General features: G+C 43.3%; 1 protein-coding gene across 1 annotated transcript in view; it reads left to right on the top strand.

Moving 5' to 3' along the window:
• The first annotated feature begins 3,096 nt into the window (after positions 1 to 3,096).
• The window catches only part of smc2 (structural maintenance of chromosomes 2), a 43,916-nt gene continuing 30,959 nt past the window's right edge, over positions 3,097 to 16,053 (top strand). Inside the window, exons 1-8 of the mRNA XM_078215322.1 lie at positions 3,097 to 3,563; positions 4,232 to 4,381; positions 6,263 to 6,385; positions 6,571 to 6,609; positions 10,775 to 10,885; positions 13,459 to 13,503; positions 15,002 to 15,235; positions 15,643 to 15,792. Coding sequence (XP_078071448.1) covers positions 3,396 to 3,563; positions 4,232 to 4,381; positions 6,263 to 6,385; positions 6,571 to 6,609; positions 10,775 to 10,885; positions 13,459 to 13,503; positions 15,002 to 15,235; positions 15,643 to 15,792 — 1,020 coding nt within the window. The 5' untranslated portion in view covers positions 3,097 to 3,395. The remainder of the gene's footprint in view (positions 3,564 to 4,231; positions 4,382 to 6,262; positions 6,386 to 6,570; positions 6,610 to 10,774; positions 10,886 to 13,458; positions 13,504 to 15,001; positions 15,236 to 15,642; positions 15,793 to 16,053) is intronic.

The following is a 16,053-nucleotide window of genomic DNA, read 5'->3' as shown; positions in this document are numbered from 1 at the left end:
GAAATATCTATACCCTGGGACTTCCAACAACCATTCCTGTCCCTGTTCTAACCATGTCTCTGTAATGGCCACAACATCGTAGTCCCAAGTACCAATCCATGCTCTAAATTCACCTACCTTATTCCGGATGCTCCTTGCATTGAAGTAGACACACTTCAACCCACCTTCCTGTCTGCCGGTACACTCCTGCGACCTTGATACCCTCCTCAGTACCTCACGACACTCAACACTGGCTTCTGGACTACAGCTCGTTTTCCCATCCCCCTGACAAATTAGTTTAAACCCCCCCCCGAAGAGCCGTAGCAAATTTCCCTCCCAGGATATTGGTGCCCCTCTGGTTCAGGTGCAAACCGTCCTGTTTGTACAGGTCCCACCTTCCCCAGAATGTGCTCCAATTATCCATGTAACTGAAACCCTCCCTCCTACACCATCCCTGCAGCCACGTGTTTATCTGCACTCTCTCCCTGTTCCTCAACTCGCTAGCACGTGGCACCGGCACTAATAAATAAACTTTAAACTCTGTAGACCAATCTAATCAGTCCCATTCCCCCACTCTATCCCATAGCCTGTTTATTTCCCTCAAATACCCATCCAATATCCTTTTGAAATCATTGACCACCTCTGCTTCCACCACCCTTGTTAAGCAGCAGGTTCCAAGTCATTATCACTTGCAGCGTAATAAAATTCTTTCTCACATGCTTTGGCAGCACCTTCCAAACTCACAACTCCTACCATCAAGAAGGACAAGGGGAGCAGAAACACCATCATTTGGAAGTTCCCTCCAAGTCAATCACCATCCTGACTTGAAATCACCGTCGTTGCGTCTAAATCCTGGAACTCCCTCGTAACAGCAATGTGAGTGTACCTACACCACATGGACAGCAGCGGTTCAAGAAGGCAGCTCACCGCCACCTTTCTTGAAGGAAATTAGGTACGGGAGGCAATAAATATTGGCCTAGCCAGTGACACCTAAATCCCATAAATTAAACTTTTTATAAACCCCAGGCAGTACCTCTAGCCAAAGCCTTAAATCTGTACGTCTTTGCCCGTGCCCTTAGTGGTTGGGAACAGCTTTTCTTTGTCAACCTTATCTGAACCTATACACCTCTATCAAATCTCCCCCCGATCTCCTTTGCTCCAAGGAGGACAACCCCGGCTTCTCTAAACTAACCTTGGAACTACATTCCCTCATTCTTACAATCATTTGGGTTAATCTGCTTTGCGCCCTCTCACGGGCACTCACATCCTTAAACTGTCGTGAACAGAACGATACGCATAGGCACCAAAATAGACCAATTGGGCTGAATCGCCTGTTTCAGTGTTGCAAATGGTATATTGGCCTTTATAGTGAGAGGATTCGTGTACAGGAGGAAGGATGTCTTAATGCAATTATACAGGGTCTTGGTGAGGCCCCACCTGGAATATATGAGGGGGCACCTCATAGAAACCTATAAAATTCTAACAGGACTAGACAGAGTAGATGTAAAAAGGATGTTCCCGATGGTGGGGGTGTCCAGAACCAGGGGTCACAGTCTGAGGACATAAGGAAGAATGTTTAAGGCAGAGATTAGGAGAAATTTCTTCACCCAGAGAGTGGTCAGCCTGTGGAATTCACTACCACAGAAAGTAGCTGAGATAAAAGCCAAAACATTGTATGTTTTCAAGATGGAATTAGATCTAGCACTTGAGGTGAAGGGGATCAAAGGATATGGGGGGAAAGTGGGATCAGGCTATTGAGTTGTATGATCAGCCATTGATGCACTATCAATCGAGTCAAGACTAGTTGTGAGCAAGACAAATAGGCTTTTATTAGCAAGAACTTGGAGCCATCCCTGTCGGTGATCTAGTCTGTACTGAAGGCTAGGGGGAGGAGCCACCGCCTTTATACCCGGACCAGGGGGAGGAGTCTTGGGCGGAACCGACAGGGATGTGCCACATACACAGGTAATAATAAATACTAACTAACAGTGCTTAACCACCACAGATAAGTGGTTTACCACAGCCATGATCATAATGAATGGCAGAGCAGGCTCAAGGGCCAAATGGCCTCCTCCTGGTCCTGTTTCTAAGTATATTCCTATATATCCTGTTGTTTAACCTGGTGTTGTGAGACTTCTTACTATTTCTATATATCCTCATAGGCAGTCCCTCGGGATCGAGGATGACTTGCTTTCACCCCGGTTTGATGGGTTCTGAGATAGCTGATAGGTCCAATGTGTGATCTGCAGTCTCTGCCACATGTGGGTCGGGTGGTGCTTTGGAGAGTTGGGCAGATAGGATGCTCGTGGTGGTTTTGTTTTGCACTTGCTCAGTGGCCTCGACTTCGCCTCTGCATGTTACCGACGATGTCTCTCGCTGTGCTTGGTGCGTCCCTGTGCGAACCTCTCTGTTTTGTTCAAGGACAAACCATGGGGACCTGAGGCACAGTGGTTAGCACTGCTGCCTCACAGCACCAGGGACCCAGGTTCAATTCCAGCCTTGGGTGACTGTGTGGAGTCTGCACGTTCTCCCCGTGTCTGCATGGGTTTCCTCTGGTTTCCTCCCACACTCCAAAAATGTATGGGTTAGGTTGATTGGTCATGCTAAATTGCCCCTGAGTGTCAGGGGGGGTTAGTAGGGTAAATATGTGGAGGGCGGCACGGTAGCACAGTGGTTAGCACTGCTGCTTCACAGCTCCAGGGTCCTGGGTTCGATTCCCGGCTCGGGTCACTGTCTGTGTGGAGTTTGCACATTCTCCTCGTGTCTGTGTGGGTTTCCTCCGGGTGCTCCGGTTTCCTCCCACAGTCCAAAGATGTGCGGGTTAGGTTGATTGGCCAGGTTAAAAAAAAAAATTGCCCCTTAGAGTCCTGGGATGTGTAGGTTAGAGGGATTAGCGGGTAAATATGTGGGGGTAGGGCCTGGGTGGGATTGTGGTCGGTGCAGACTCGATGGGCCGAATGGCCTCCTTCTGCATTGTGGGGTTTCTATGACTTCTATTACGGAGATAGGATCCGCTTGGGATTGTTGTCGGTGCAGACTCAATCGACTTAATGGCCTCCTCCTGCACTGTTGATGGTAACAGGGAGGACGCGGCCCCTTTAAGAGGGACTGCCGGGCTCCGCGCGGTGATGTCATCGGCTGGCGCCGCGAGTTTCAACCGCCGGAAAACCGGGAATAATGAATTGTTACGGGAATAATGCAAGCCGGTTGAGGGTGCGATAATTCTGTGGCGTTGCATTCAATTTCTTCCTTTTAAAATTGCATGTCCATCCGCAGCGTAGGGCTGTTGCTGGGACTGTGAATCAGCAGCCGGTGGTTGGCGCCAAAATTCAAACTGCTGGAAGGAGCTCGAGCGGCCGCTGTGCCGGAACCAAACTCAGGATTGAATCGGATATCATTGTTGTTGTGAGGGAAAAATGTACATCAAATCCATCATCATCGACGGCTTCAAGTCGTACGCGCAGCGGACGGAGATTAACGGCTTCGACCCGCTCTTTAACGCCATCACCGGCCTGAACGGCAGCGGCAAGTCCAACATCCTCGACTCCATCTGCTTCCTGCTGGGCATCAGCAACCTGTCCCAGGTCAGAGCGTGGGGGTTGGGTGAGGGAAGGGGTGTCAAGGTGGGGTTGGGGGGAATGTGGGGCAGCACAGTGGTTAGCGCTGCTACCTCACAGCGCCAGGGACCCGGGTACGATTCCTGGCTTGGGTCACTGTCTGTGTGGAGTCTGCACGTTCTCCCCGTGTCTGCGTGGGTTTCCTCCGGGTGCTCCAGTTTCCTCCCACCGTCTGAAAGACGTGCTGGTTAGGTGCATTGGCCATGCTAAATTCTCCCTCAGTGTACCCGAACAGGCACTAGAGTGTGGTGACTAGGGGATTTTCACAGTAACTTCATCGCAGTGTTAATGTAAGCCTACTTGCGACTAGTAAACTTTACTTTTGGGAGGAGAGGGGGAGTGGAGGTGTTTGTCCTGGCTCAGTGAGACAGGGGTGGGGTGGGAGTGTCAGTGCTGAGGGTTGGAGCTGTATCAGTTGCTGTCACAGATCTGTAGCTGGTCACAAACTAGTGTTGCCAGAAAAAGATCCAGGGCATTATCGAAAGCAAGGTTCATTGACTGACTTGAGTCAGGTTTGGGTACTAATTGGACATTGCTGTTTAATTGGATAGCAACACAATATTAAAAACATGTTTTTTTAAAAAAGGTTTTTACGCTGAAACTTGCATTGATAACTTTCTTTTGTTTGCTGTTAGGTGCGAGCTAGCAACCTTCAGGATTTGGTCTACAAAAACGGACAAGCAGGGATTACAAAAGCCATTGTTTCAATTACCTTTGACAACTGTGACAAAAAACAAAGTCCTCTGGGCTTTGAGACACATGATGAAATTACAGTCTCAAGACAGGTACACTTCAATACTCAGTGTATTTAAAATTCCACAATGTTAACATTAAAACTTAGTGAGTCTATTTAAAAGTATTTTCATGAACTATGTGAGATTAAACATTGAATTGTTAGTAAGATTTCAGCGATATGTCCCCTTCACCCCCTCTCTTTTTTTCCCCCTACCCCCTTTATGCTTCCCCTTTAGGCTTTTGGTTTGGAATCAAATCCATTTTTTTTCCATAGTCCTGCAGCCTAGTGTTTAGGATTTGGCGCACTCAGCTCCGGAACGTGGATTACATTCCTGGCTCAGGAAGCAAATTTTGCACAATGGTTGGTCAGCCGCACAAAGGATAATTGCAGTAAAATCAGAAAATGCTGGAAAAACTCAGCAGGTCAGGCATCATCTGTGGAAAGAGAAACGGAGTTAACAGGAACTCTTCTTTGGAACTCTACTCTGGTTGGAGTCATATCTAGTAATTTTTGGAGGTCAATCATTTAAGCCCCCGGACATCACTGCTGGAGTTCCTCAGGGTAGCATCCTCAGCTCAGCCATTTTCAGCTCCTTCTGTCCATCATAAAGTCAGAAATGGAAATGTTTACTGATGATTGTAGTGTTCAGTACCATCCACAAATCCTCAGATACTGAAGCAGTCTGTATAAAGCAAAACCTGGACAATATTTAGGCTTGAGCTGATACATGACAAGTAATATCCACATCACACAAGTGCTAAGCAGTGACAATCTTCAACAAGAAATAATCTAATCATCTCCCTATGGCATTACTATCACTGAATCTATCAATATCCTGGGGTTACCATTGACCAGAAACTGAATTGGACCAGCCATATAAATACTGCAGTTTCAAGAGCTGGTTGGAAGCTGCGAATTCTGCAGCATGTAACCCACCTCCTGAATTCCCAAAGCCTGTCCACCCTCTACAAGGCACAAGTCAGGAGTGTCACTTGCCTGGATGAGTTTTAACAATACTTCGGTGCGACACCATCCAGGACACAGCAGCCTGCTTGATTGACACTCCATCCACCACCTTAAATGTCACATCCCCCATGCTAACACACAGTGGCAGCAGTGTGTACTACTAACATGCACTGTGGGAACTCAGCAAGCTACTTTTGGCAGCAATCCCAAGCTTGTGACTTCTACCATTCGGAAGGACAAGAGCTGAAGACTGATAGGAACACCACCACCTGTAAATTCCCCCCCAAGTCACACACCATTCTGACTTGGAAACGGATCACCGTTTCTTCACTGTTACTGGGTCAAAAACCTGGAACACTCCCTGAAAGCATTGTGGGTGTACCTACACCGCATAGACAGCAGCGGTTCAAGAAGGTGTATCGCCACCACCTTCTCAAGTGCAAGTAGGAATGGGCAGCAAATGCTGTCTTTGCCAACTACAGTCGCATCCCATGAAAACATTAGAAAGATGCGGGAGTCACACTCTGCTCCCATCTCCTGGCCCACACTTTCACATTGTGCCCTGGACTCCAAGGGGTCTGCAGACTGTGGCTTGAGAAGCACTGATGGAAGCCATTCTTAAAAATGCATTAAGATACATATTCTTACAAAGTGTGCTCTGCAAGGAGTCTTAATTAAAATCGATTTCCAGGTTGAGAGATTGCAGAACCCGTTGAAAACAAAACACCGATCGCTTTTTCCAATTCTGGAATATCAGTGGAATTGATATTTCTATGATTAAATAGAGTGAGACTGGCTCAGTTGCTTGAGGAATTCAAGGGTGCTTGTATAGGGTGAGAGTGCTTATACAGTGCTTTCTACACTGAATCCAGTTGCACTTCTAATTTTGTTAAAGCAAATGCTGTGTTTTTTTAAAAAATCCTAATGTTAATGCCTGGCAATATGCATTCAACTTATTTTTCAGGTGGTAATTGGTGGGCGAAACAAGTACCTAATTAATGGTGTGAATGCAAACAATACCAGAGTGCAGGACCTCTTCTGTTCAATTGGTCTAAATGTCAACAATCCACACTTCCTTATCATGCAGGTTTGTACATAAAGATGCAGGTGCTTCTGTATTTATGTATTTCTATTAAATATTTGTCTTAATTAATTTACTCAAACATGTATATAAAAAGTGACACCGTTTTAATTGAAAGCCATTATGCTTGTTCCACTTTTTTAATAGAGATTTATGGTGGGGTTTTAAAATCAAATTGATTTTGTTTTCAGGGTCGCATCACTAAAGTTCTGAACATGAAGCCTCCAGAGGTAAGTATACAAAGAACAATACAGCACAGGAACAGGCCCTTCGGCCCTCCAAGCCCGCGCCGCTCCCCGGTCCAGGATTGAATCCTGAATCCAGGATCCCCGCCCAATTTTCCAGCCTATCTACATACCAATATCCTATCCACCGAGCTGTCCCTCACAGCTACGATGCTTTGTTCATCACAACCTATTAACTCACCCCCACCCCCCCATTCCAGACCATGTGATCTCCAGGGAGAGGCAAAAACCCAGAGTGAAAAACCCCAGGGCCAATATGGGGGAAAAAAAATCTGGGAAATTCCTCTCCGACCCCCTGAGGCGATCGAAACGAGTCCAGGATATCACAATGGCCCTGATCGGAAAATGCTTCCCAACCCTAGTCATTTCCACTTCCACGAACACCATATGAATTCCCTGCCCCCGAGACAGGTTCCCAACTATCCGCAGTCTCGCTCTGTACTGGCACCAGCAAGATGATCATAGAATGAAGCCTTGAAACGAGAAACAAGGAACAATTAGCCCGCGCCGCTCCCTGGTCCAAACTAGACCACTCTTTTGTATCCCTCCATTCCCACTCCGTTCATATAGCTGTCTAGATAAGTCTTAAATGTTCCCAGTGTGTCCGCCTCCACCACCTTGCCCGGCAACACATTCCAGGCCCCCACGACCCTCTGTGTGAAATATGTCCTTCTGATATCTGTGTTAAACCTCCCCCCCTTCACCTTGAACCTATGACCCCTCGTGAACGTCACCACCGACCCGGGGAAAAGCTTCCCACCGTTCACCCTATCTATGCCTTTCATAATTTTATACACCTCTATTAAGTCTCCCCTCATCCTCCGTCTTTCCAAGGAGAACAACCCCAGTTTCCCCAATCTCTCCTCATAACCAAGCCCCTCCATACCAGGCAACATCCTGGTAAACCTCCTCTGTACTCTCTCCAAAGCCTCCACGTCCTTCTGGTAGTGTGGCGACCAGAACTGGACGCAGTATTCCAAATGCGGCCGAACCAACGTTCTATACATCTGCAACATCAGACCCCAACTTTTATACTCTATGCCCCGTCCTATAAAGGCAAGCATGCCATATGCCTTCTTCACCACCTTCTCCACCTGTGACGTCACCTTCAAAGATCTGTGGACTTGCACACCCAGGTCCCTCTGCGTCTCTACACCCTTTATGGTTCTTCCATTTATCGTGTAGCTCCTCCCTACATTATTCCCACCAAAATGCATCACTTCGCATTTATCAGGATTGAACTCCATCTGCCATTTCCTTGCCCAAATTTCCAGCCTATCTATATCCTTCTGTAGCCTCTGACAATGTTCCTCACTATCTGCAAGTCCTGCCAGTTTTGTGTCGTCCGCAAACTTACTGATCACCCCAGTTACTCCTTCTTCCAGATCATTTATATAAATCACAAACAGCAGAGGTCCCAATACAGAGCCCTGCGGTACACCACTAGTCACAGGCCTCCAGCCGGAAAAAGACCCTTCCACTACCACCCTCTGTCTTCTATGACCAATGATGTGGAGATGCCGGCGTTGGACTGGGGTAAACACAGTAAGAAGTTTAACAACACCAGGTTAAAGTCCAACAGGTTTATTTGGTAGCAAAAGCCACACAAGCTTTCGAGGCTCTGAGCCCCTTCTTCAGGTGAGTGGGAATTCTGTTCACAAACAGAACTTATAAGACACAGACTCAATTTACATGAATAATGGTTGGAATGCGAATACTTACAACTAATCCAGTCTTTAAGAAATTGTTTTCTTAAAATTGTTTCTTAAAATTGTTTCTTAAAGACTGGATTAGTTGTAAGTATTCGCATTCCAACCATTATTCATGTAAATTGAGTCTGTGTCTTATAAGTTCTGTTTGTGAACAGAATTCCCACTCACCTGAAGAAGGGGCTCAGAGCCTCGAAAGCTTGTGTGGCTTTTGCTACCAAATAAACCTGTTGGACTTTAACCTGGTGTTGTTAAACTTCTTTCTATGACCAAGCCAGTTCTCCACCCATCTAGCCACCTCCCCCTTTATCCCATGGGATCCAACCTTTTTCACTAGCCTACCATGAGGGACTTTGTCAAACGCTTTACTAAAGTCCATATAGACAACATCCACGGCCCTTCCTTCGTCAACCATTTTGGTCACTTCTTCAAAAAACACCACCAGGTTAGTGAGGCATGACCTCCCTCTCACAAAACCATGTTGACTATCGTTAATGAGTTTATTCCTTTCTAAATGTGCATACATCCTATCTTTAAGAATCTTCTCCAACAACTTCTCCACCACGGACGTCAAGCTCACCGGCCTATAATTCCCGGGTTATCCTTCCTACCCTTCTTAAATAACGGGACCACATTGGCTATCCTCCAATCCTCTGGGACCTCACCTGTGTCCAGTGACGAGACAAAGATTTGCGTCAGAGGCCCAACGATTTCACCTCTCGTCTCCCTGAGCAGCCTTGGATAGATTCCATCAGGCCCTGGGGATTTGTCAGTCTTTATATTCTCTAACAAACCTAACACTTCCTCCTTTGTAATGGAGATTTTCTCCAACGGTTCAACACTCCCCTCCGAGACACTCCCAGTCAACACATCCCTCTCCTTTGTGAATACCGACGCAAAGTATTCATTTAGGATCTCCCCTACCTCTTTGGGCTCCAAGCATAAGTCCCCACTTTTGTCCCTGAGAGGTCCGATTTTTTCCCTAACAACCCTTTTGTTCCTAACGTATGAATAAAATGCCTTGGGATTCTCCTTAATCCTGTCTGCCAAGAACATTTCGTGACCCCTTTTTGCTCTTCTAATTCCCCGTTTGAGTATTTTCCTACTTTCATTGTACTCCTCCAGAGCTCCCTCCGTTTTTAGCTGATTGGACCTAACATACGCCTCTCTTTTCCTTTTGACCAGTCCCTCAATTTCCCTGGTTATCCACGGTTCTCTAATCCTACCCTTCCTATCCTTTTTTACAGGCACATGCTTGTCCTGTAGCCCTAACAACCGTTCCTTAAAAGACTGCCACATACCAGATGTGGATTTACCCTCAAACAGCCTCTCCCAATCAAGAGCTGCCAATTTCTGCCTGATCCCAATAAAGTTAGCCTTCCCCCAATCCAACACCTTACCCTTGGGACACCACTCATCCTTTTCCATCACTATCCTAAAGCTAACAGAATAGTTTGTGTCTGACGCCTGATGTCATGAATTATATATAAAAACACATGTGAATGGTGGTTATGTCCTGAATTAATTTGTCCTATTTTATACTCAATCTCTTTCGAGCTGGAACAGGAGAGCTACTCCCTGATCCTGTGTTCCCTAGGTTGTATCCAACTGATATCAATTTGCAGGGGTAGTGGGTCTGCTCTGAACTTCCATTCCAAGGACTATGAAAGCTGTGGGACGTGGTTATAATCAAAAATGATCTCCATATGAATCTAGCTGAAGAAGCAAATCCTTGGCATTTAGAGCTGTTACAGGGTCGTCTAACTGAACTGAACTTAATTATTTAACTGAATGAGAAGGAAAGTTCAGGTTCTTCATTCAACAGAATAGGAAATATGCAGGCTTGGTTAGAATGGCAAATGAATGTTGATATAGAATAGAATACCAATTCCTGTACTTGGGTGAGTTAGTTATGTTAGTACCAGTTATGTTTTTCCCCTGCACTGCACCCACTCCACCATGCATACTCTGAATAGCTGAGATGGAGAACCTGGAGTTGTTTCGTGTACCATTGTCCTATCAATATTTTGCACAAACACGTAAATATTTAGACATGTTCTGTCTTCCTATTCCTAAGACTCAACCTTGCATTGTTTTTGTGACTGCTGTTACTTTTTGTGTGATAGTTGTATTTTGTGCAGCGGTGATTCAAAGCTGTATGTTACAAAACTTAAATGCATTCCATTTTTAAGTTTTTAGTTGAGCTGTTGCTTTGAAGATGTACCAAGGATCCATCTAACTTGAGTTTCGCAGAAAGAAGCTTTCAGGTGCCTAGCATAAAGTTCACAACCCCAGGCCTGCAGGGTGTTAAAGATGTGACTTGTGCACTAGTTTTAGAATGGTTTTGTAGTGTGCAGTGTGATCATTCTGTTATAGAGTAGATTTTAAAATATATTTAAAGGGCAATGCAGAGTTTATTTTTTTTAATTCTTTTTCCTTAGATCCTATCCTTGATTGAGGAAGCTGCAGGGACCAGAATGTACGAGTGTAAGAAGTTAGCAGCCCAGAAAACCATTGAGAAAAAGGAGGCTAAGCTGAAAGAAATTCACACGGTAAATTTGTTTCCTGTTCCCACAGCAAGTAATGATGTGGTGTCACTGGTATAGTATTTACCGTTATTACTTAAATTTCCAGCACCCACAATATTTTTCTTTTGTGTTAACGCTGATGATAAATGGCTTTGGGAAATAGTAAATTTTCTGAGCTTGACTTGTGTTTTAAAACCATGATGAACATGAGTGAATTCAAGGTCTTTTAACTTGCAAAATGAAACTAATAATGCACTGAAGCCGCTGTGCTAATCAGTTCATTTTGGAAGAGTGTGTTTCAATCTGAGAAACAAGACCTAATTGTCCTATTTCCATTAGAAAACCACAAGAAATGTTTTACTCAAATTTTTTTAAAATTATGAAAATCTGAAATGGATGCAGAAACATGCTCTGCTCTGAAGACAGATGGACTTGAAACGTCAACTTTGCTTCACTCTCCATGAATACTGCCAGACATGCTGAGCTCTTTACAGCATTTTCTGTTTTTATTGCAATTGACATCAACACTTCCCTGAACTAAAGAGAAAAATATTACTTCGGGCTACACCATCCATGAGAGAGTGCAAGATGAACATCATGCTGCAGTTAAATAGCTAGCTGCTTATTGCATTGGGTGAGGTGCTGGCAGTTTCCTGATGCTCCCCATGAATCAATGCCTTCATAAGAAGGGTGGGAGACTATTGAGATTTAAACACAATTCTCTTCAGGTCTTGGAAAAGGAGCTGTGGATTTCACTTTTTAAAAATTAAATATCATTCCCCAAGTTGTTGCTTTTTCAGTAGCACTGTTTTCATTATGTTCAGTGATTTTGTGCTACTGAATAAATATTAATTCCTACATTGGTTTCTGCCATACTGGAATTTTGGGATCAGTAGATTATCTGACTTCTGAAATTTCTAAAAAGCTTCAGATACAATTGATATTCTCTGATTTGGTTGCATGAGGAAGCCAACATGTCTTTTACCAGCGAAAAGGGCACAGGGAATTTGTTTTGTGCTTTGGTGACATATTTTGACTCTGGAGAATTTATGGCTATTTTCTTACATTAAGTCTTTTACTAAGAAGCACTTATTTACTAAGGTAAGTAGATGCCATTGTCCATGCCTCTGATGCAAGTTGCATATCTTACAGGTGCTTGCTTAGTACTCATCATTAATGTTGCACAATTTCAAGACAATCCTGCTGCATATGCACACACCCACACACTTGATTGGAAATCTCCCCTGACTGAACATTTTCCCTCAACTCCGTGTGTCCACACAATTATCCATATAGCTAGCCTGCTGCAGTTCCAAAATTGCCCCATACCCCATACACATCGTAATGAGATTTTCTCAAATGAACACATTTTTGGCATCCACAATAAATGTTGTACATTTCACTTGATTTTTCTTTTGGAAAGAAAACTGTGCAAGAGCCCACAACATACCTTGCATTGTAGTTCATTAATGCATGGAGTTTTATTAAGATGCACACATGGGATCAGAGTTCGTACCATGCGTTCCCCGCTACCAAATGTGCATGAAGTGTTGGGCGTTGTCTTGGATGTATACACATTTTGAGGGTTAGTAGTCATCTGGATAGTATCAGTGAATTAAAAAAATTCTCACTCCATGTAGTAGGTTAAAAAATACCTCCTGAGGCTGGTATGACTCAAAATAGAGTAAGCTTTATTCTCTTAAGCTTGCGGGTGAACTTGACCCCTTGAAAGCGGAAGTCAAAGTTCTCCCTGAATACAGAAAAGTGGGGATATATATACAACATGGTTTCTAATACTGGTCACGAATCAACCCCAGACCAGTCACGACTCAAATACAATTTACAACTGCTGGTCACGAAGCAAGCTTCCAGACCAACTACAAAAAATACATTGATAGCTTCTGATCATAAACCAGTGTATCTGGCATCCTCAGCACACGAAGTGCAGGTCTTCTGTTTCCTGTTCTTCCCTTTGAAGTTCTAACGCTCTTCCAGCTGCCCCAGCGGGAGTTCCTCTTCAAACGGCCGATATCGCGTTCCACACCATGGAATCGCTTGTCTTCCGCAAACCACACACAAACTTGTAGGAAAGGTAAGACTTCACAAACACATTTACATTGACTATCTATTGTTATAAAAATAAAAGTTAACTGGTATTAATGTCAGAAGCAGTACAAACAAGAATAACTTTTATTCATGTCAAAAGCAGTATAAACCGGAGGAGATTAGCCACAATGAAGGTTTGTGATACATTCTAGGTACAAAAAACATTAACCCTTTCCCTTCTTCACTCCAGAATACTCAGAAGCTGGATACATTTAATACAAAAGCCAGTACAATGCGCTGAGATCTATTTGTTTGAGTCGTTTGACTAATACAAATGTTAACTCTGCATGTTATTGTTGTATACTGTATGGTGTATTATAGAAAATGCAAATTATTTCTGTATTGGCTTTGAAGTGCCACGTTCAAATATTTTTATGCTTAAATTTTACTGTTTCAGCAATGCAATTTTATGTATTTTAATTTGTGAAACAATTTAAAACCACTTCTGTCTAATCCTCGAACTTTTTTTTACTCGGCTTTTTATATTTCAGATTCTTGAAGAGGAAATTACTCCGACACTTCAGAAACTGAAGGAGGTATGTATTTAATGTTTCACTATTGGAAAAGAAGTAATGTATCTTTGCAATAGTTGCTATATAATCTCTTGATTTTTGGAGAAGTATCTGAAGTACTCCCACCCTCCATTCCTCAATTTTTACTTTCCATTTCATCAGGAATGGACAATCTGTTTTTCTAATGTTTTTTTCCTTCAGGATGCTGTTCTGCTTTGTTTCCTGTGGAACTACTCGCTGACCTGTAGTCAACTACAGCTGAGCATGTCATTGAGTCTGGAAACTTAAAATATTTCCCAAATATTACAGATACTGGTTTCACACCCCAAGTCTACATTGTCTGTTTTCTTAAGACTTCAACTTTTAATCGCATTTTTAAATAATTTGTTGATGCTTTATTATTTTACCCAGTGTGTAGTTGAGCAGTACAAGGAAGAAAGATTGATGGCACAAACCCAGGTTTATCTTTTTTTTTAACCCAAATTTGACTCTGATGGAGATACTGTTGCTACAATTGGGTTTATACACTCCAGGGTTAAGGAGGGAAATTTGGTCAAGCCATTGTTATTGATTTGCTATCTAACTCCTCTTCCTGGAAGGCCATATATATGAAAGTTTTATACGAGGGCTGAGCTGAGCTTTGCTGTGATGGTTTGTAGTGATCGGCATGCTGGCATTGATTGTCAAGGCTTTCTTGTGAATGTTTACCACTTGACAAAGATACCAAAAGACAACCAGAGTCTGTGCAACTATACTCCATAGAGAGAAGATTGGGGCAGGGAGAAAACTCTAAGATTGCTTACAAAGGCTTCATCAAATTAGACAGTTGTTCATACCTGATTGGGTTGAAATGCTGGACTTTGATTTTGAAAACATCATTGTTAAATTCCTGAGATTAATCTTCATTATAAAACAACAACTTGCATATATATAGTTTTAATGTAGTTTTAAAAGTCCCACGGCTTTTCACAGGAATGATTATTGACCAATATTTGACACTGAACCACAGAACAATATATTATGACTGGCCAAAGGTTTAGTCAAAAAGATAGACTAGAAGGAGTGTTTTAATGGAGCAGCAGAGTGAAGAAGCTTAGAAAGGAAATTCTAGAATTGTAGCCAAAGGCATGGTCGGTACTGGTGGAGTGATGAAAATATAGATGTTCAGAATGCTGGAATTGGACAAGCATAGAGACCTGAGGATTGTAGGGCTGGAAGATTTTACAGAGACTGGGAGGAGTGGTGGAGGGTTTGGGGGTGCGTGGGAGTTTTGAAATTGGGGGAGTCAATGCAGGGCAGCTAGCACAGGGGTCACGGGTGAATGGGACTTATTGCAAGTTGGAATACAGGCAGGGAAAGTTGGATTAAAATGTAATATTTAAGCATATTCTAAAATCTATGAATGTGTGGTAAAGTTTGCAAATCAAGTTTTCTTCCAGAATTTGCCATCCTTGGGTTATTTGATTCTTAACCATCTGATTAAACTACTCCATTCTGATTGTTCACATCTTGTCACTGGCAGGAAAGATCCTCATACTTGGAATTCCAGAAAATAACACGCGAGATAGAGCATCTTACCCGTCTGTACGTTGCATATCAGTTTGTTTGTGCAGAAGAGACCAAGTTGCGCTCTGCTGAAGATCTGAAGAAGATGCAAGATAGCATCACCAAATTTCAAGAAACCAATGCAGATTGTGAAAAGAAAGTGAAGGAAATCACCAAAGAAGTGACTGAGCTGGAGAAGATTCGAGACCAGGTATACATGAGTCATTGTGATCGGCTAATGTTGTGGCAAAGTGTTTGTCCCAGTGATAAGTGGTGCATGCATTTTGCTTGCATACTTGGCCAGTTCCTGTTGAAATTTGAATTTTAAGAGGATCTGGGTGCTGTTGAACTGACGTAAAAATTCAGCGTTGATTTTTTTTCTTGGATTATTGTCTCAAACAGGAAGCATTAAATATGGACAGAGTTGGATGCTCCAGTTGCAAGGGGTTGATTTGAATGCCCCTTTATCTAAATTATAGTCTTTTCTCCAATTACTTTGGCCAATCAAGCTCATGTAGGATGTTGCACCTGTTCTTCACTTTTTTTCAATGGAAAGAGATGTTTACGCCAATTCTGTTTCATTTGCATAGCTTGAAGTAAGGATTTGTTGTCTTGCAGAAAGTTGGTGGAGTGCTTCAGTCCCTAGAGCAGGCGGTTGCTAATGCTCACCGTATGGACGCCAAAGTGCAAAGCACGTATGATTCTAAGAACGACAACCTCAAAGCTGAGGAAAAAAAGCGGAAAACGCTCATCAAAAGTATGGAGGAGGTGAGGTACTTGTTAAAATGAATTTTGGTGGTTGGTGGAGCTGAACCTTTAAAACGGCACTTGATTTTATATAGATGTGTCTTTACACTTCACTCTCTGCCACCCCCTCAGCACCTTTCCACAGTCTTAAAATATACTGGTAAATTTCTTCTTTCAGTGCACATTTCCCATTTAGTTACTTTTTCAAAGCCACACAGTTTGCTCATTGAGAGTTTATATGTCAGTTGAATGCAGCATTTCCAAATCTGTGAATCTGGTAAA

This window comes from Mustelus asterias, chromosome 6 (genome assembly GCF_964213995.1).
Source record: "Mustelus asterias chromosome 6, sMusAst1.hap1.1, whole genome shotgun sequence".
NCBI classification, from domain to species: Eukaryota; Metazoa; Chordata; class Chondrichthyes; order Carcharhiniformes; family Triakidae; genus Mustelus; species Mustelus asterias.
This window is presented reverse-complemented; position numbering and strand designations above follow the sequence as displayed.